Source organism: Dama dama, chromosome 31 (genome assembly GCF_033118175.1).
Source record: "Dama dama isolate Ldn47 chromosome 31, ASM3311817v1, whole genome shotgun sequence".
NCBI lineage: Eukaryota > Metazoa > Chordata > Mammalia > Artiodactyla > Cervidae > Dama > Dama dama.
In genome coordinates, this window is record NC_083711.1 from 55,294,578 (window position 1) to 55,297,465 (window position 2,888).

Sequence of the window (2,888 nt, forward strand, 5' to 3'; positions counted from 1 at the left end):
GGTGATTTTGCATGCAGAGCCCAGAGTAAAGGCAAACCGATTGTGAATGAAGGAGTTAAAACATCTCTGAGAATAAACACCGACTAGGCTGGTTTTCCCTGACTTGGTTTTGAGTGAAGATTTGGAGGTATCTGGTTGTTTTCTCTGGATTCCCACCTTTCTTTCCACGTCACCTTGCTCCTGTGTTTGCCTTTACTCTCCCACTTCTGCCACCAGATTTGAGGGTTTTTTTCCCCCCACACTGACCAATACTCTGACACCAGCAGGATGTCCCACAATTCATTTCTGACTTTGTTTACCTGGAGTTCATGTGGATCTTACGGGTTAAGAGGTGAGACTCAAGAGTGCCCCCACTTGGGACAACAACTGCAAATCCCAGATCGTCACCTGTACTTCTGACCAACTGGCTATAAACTGGCTTCCCATGACCCTCTTCTTGGATTTGATAGTTTGCTAGAAAGGCTCACAGAACTCAAGGAAATACATTTACTGGTTTATTATAAAGAATATAATAACAGACACAGATTAACAGTCAGATAACTAAAAGATGCCTAAAGCCAGGTCTGGAAAGGTCTTAAGTGCAGGAGTTCTGTCCCTGAGGAGTTACAGCACACCTCTCTTCCAGGATGTGGTTGTGTTCAGCAACATATCGTGTACTTGAGGTACTGTATAGATTTTTCTGGAGGCTGCATCATGGGGGCATGATGGATCACCACCTCAGCCTCCAGCCCCTCTCTGCTTTCTGGAGGATGGAGGACGGAGCTGAAATTTTGAGCTTCTGTTCAGTTGCCAAGTCGTGTCCGACTCTTTGTGACCCCATGGACTGCAGCACGCCAGGCTTCCCTGTCCATCACTATCTCCCAGAGTTTGTTCAAACTCAGGTCCTTTGAGTTGACGATGATGCCATCTAACCATCTCATCTGCATATCTGAGGTTGTTGATATTTCTTCTAGCAATCTTGATTCCCAGCTTCTAATCATGGCTTGATTTTTCTGGTGACCAGGCCCCATCCAGGAGCCCACCCAGAGCCACCTCATTTGACCACAAGACACTCCTGTCATCTAGGAAATTGTAAATCCAAGGGATTTACAAGCTCTGTGTCAGGAACGGGGGTCAAAGACCAAATATTAGCAGGAACCAGGAGTAAAGACCAGTGTATATTTCTTTCTTCTTCTTTTTTTTTTTTTTTTTGCAGACATAATTCCCTTATAATTCATACTTGCTAGAAAATGGAGTTTGACATCATGATGTACAATTACACCAACATTCTTCGAGGCTGACATCACAGGTATAAGGGAATACTAGAACCGTAAAACGTCTCTTCATACTTGCCAAAAAGTTTTAGCTATAAAGGTCAGTTACCAGAGCCAAAATTGTTCTTAACAAGCAGAATTTTTATGCCCATTCAGTCGAAGAGTCTCTTCCATCTTTCTGGGCCTATTCATTTGCAGACAGGAGAAGAAACTGCAGCCAGGTTCTTCACACCATGCATTCACACGTGACACCCACTCTTCATATGCTGTCCAATTTCTTTAAGATAGAAGGAGTGACTCGCAACAGGGCCACATAGATGAGGAAGTTCCGTGTGGAGGAGATCACATCCTCGCACATCTTCCGTTTCATCTCCTCCGGGTCCAGGTTCGGCGCAAGGCCCTCGATCCGGAACATCTCAGCTCTTGCTAACGGCTTCCAGCTGCCACCGTCTCAACTCTTCTCCGCAGCCTCCCGGCACCCCTATATTTCTTATTATTTCACATCTACCTCAAGTTAAAGGCCAACAGGATATAGCTCACCTAGGGATCTGCACTACATTTGTGTGCAAGACAGAAAGGCTGCATTAGGGCAAGGCGATTTCTCACACAACCTCCCGTCAGGCTGCTTTAAGACCAGGTAAGGCCAGGTGACCACCCGGAAGTCACATGGAAAATCTCCAGGAAAGCTAAGGCACTCTCAGACCCATGGCCCTTGAAGACCTTGCATTGTTTTCTAGGCTCCACTGGGCCTGGTCCCTCTCACCTGGGGCACGATCTGGAGCTGTCTCATTTGGTCCTTGGATTTGCTTCCACTTTGATCCCTGACCTACAGTCCTCCAGCCCTGTGAATCATTCTTTTCCCCCCAAAGCCCCTTGATTGGATGAGGTAAACTCCTATTGTCTGCTTGTGTTTCTGCTATATACTTTGCTCCTCCTCAATTTTGTATTCTGAAAATCTTCAGTTTTGTAACGCTGAAAGCTTTCAATTCTGTAACTCTGGCCGGGGGGAGGGGGGAATGTGGTATCTCTGGTCTGGAGAGTCACTTGTCACCGCCTTAGCATCTCCCAGGCACCTGTTCCAAATGTGGGACAGGTTGCGGCTGCTGCCTTTGGGCTCCTGGCAGCGGTATTTTTCATGAAATTGGGTTCTCCAGTTGGAGTTATGTTTCTGGGCTCTGAAATAGAAAGAAATCAGAAAACAGAATAAAATGTTCACTGGGAAGAGTACTTTGCAAATGTTTGAAAACATCTGAGCTCTGTATTGAGATATGTGATACAAATTGCTTGATTATTGTAAAAGGTGAATGTGACAAAAAATATCATGCAGCACCAGCATCTGGCTGTTCACATTATAGGATTAATGAGACTCAAAGATCCCTGTGATAGAAAAAAATATTCCCTGGTGTCTTATAATCGCATCCGAAAATTTGCATTTTCATGTCCATAATACCCTTGTTCAAATGCATCATTTTTTTCTGGGAGATACACATGCAAATTAATTACCATCAATGTACTAGATGCAGTGATACTGTGTCCTAGCTGAACAGGTTTTGGAAAATCAAACATGGGAAAATATTTTAAATAAAAGTGAGTCGAGAATGTTGTAGAGCTGTGTTGTCCAATGCAATGGACACT

At 44.6% G+C, this 2,888-nt stretch overlaps 1 protein-coding gene across 1 annotated transcript; it reads right to left on the reverse strand.

Moving 5' to 3' along the window:
• Positions 1-1,184: 1,184 nt before the first annotated feature.
• On the reverse strand, positions 1,185-1,668 carry LOC133049913 (mitochondrial import receptor subunit TOM5 homolog). The gene has a single exon (XM_061133952.1). It carries the CDS (start codon positions 1,666-1,668, stop codon positions 1,513-1,515), a length of 156 nt encoding a protein of 51 aa, XP_060989935.1. The 3' UTR covers positions 1,185-1,512.
• Positions 1,669-2,888: the final 1,220 nt, after the last annotated feature.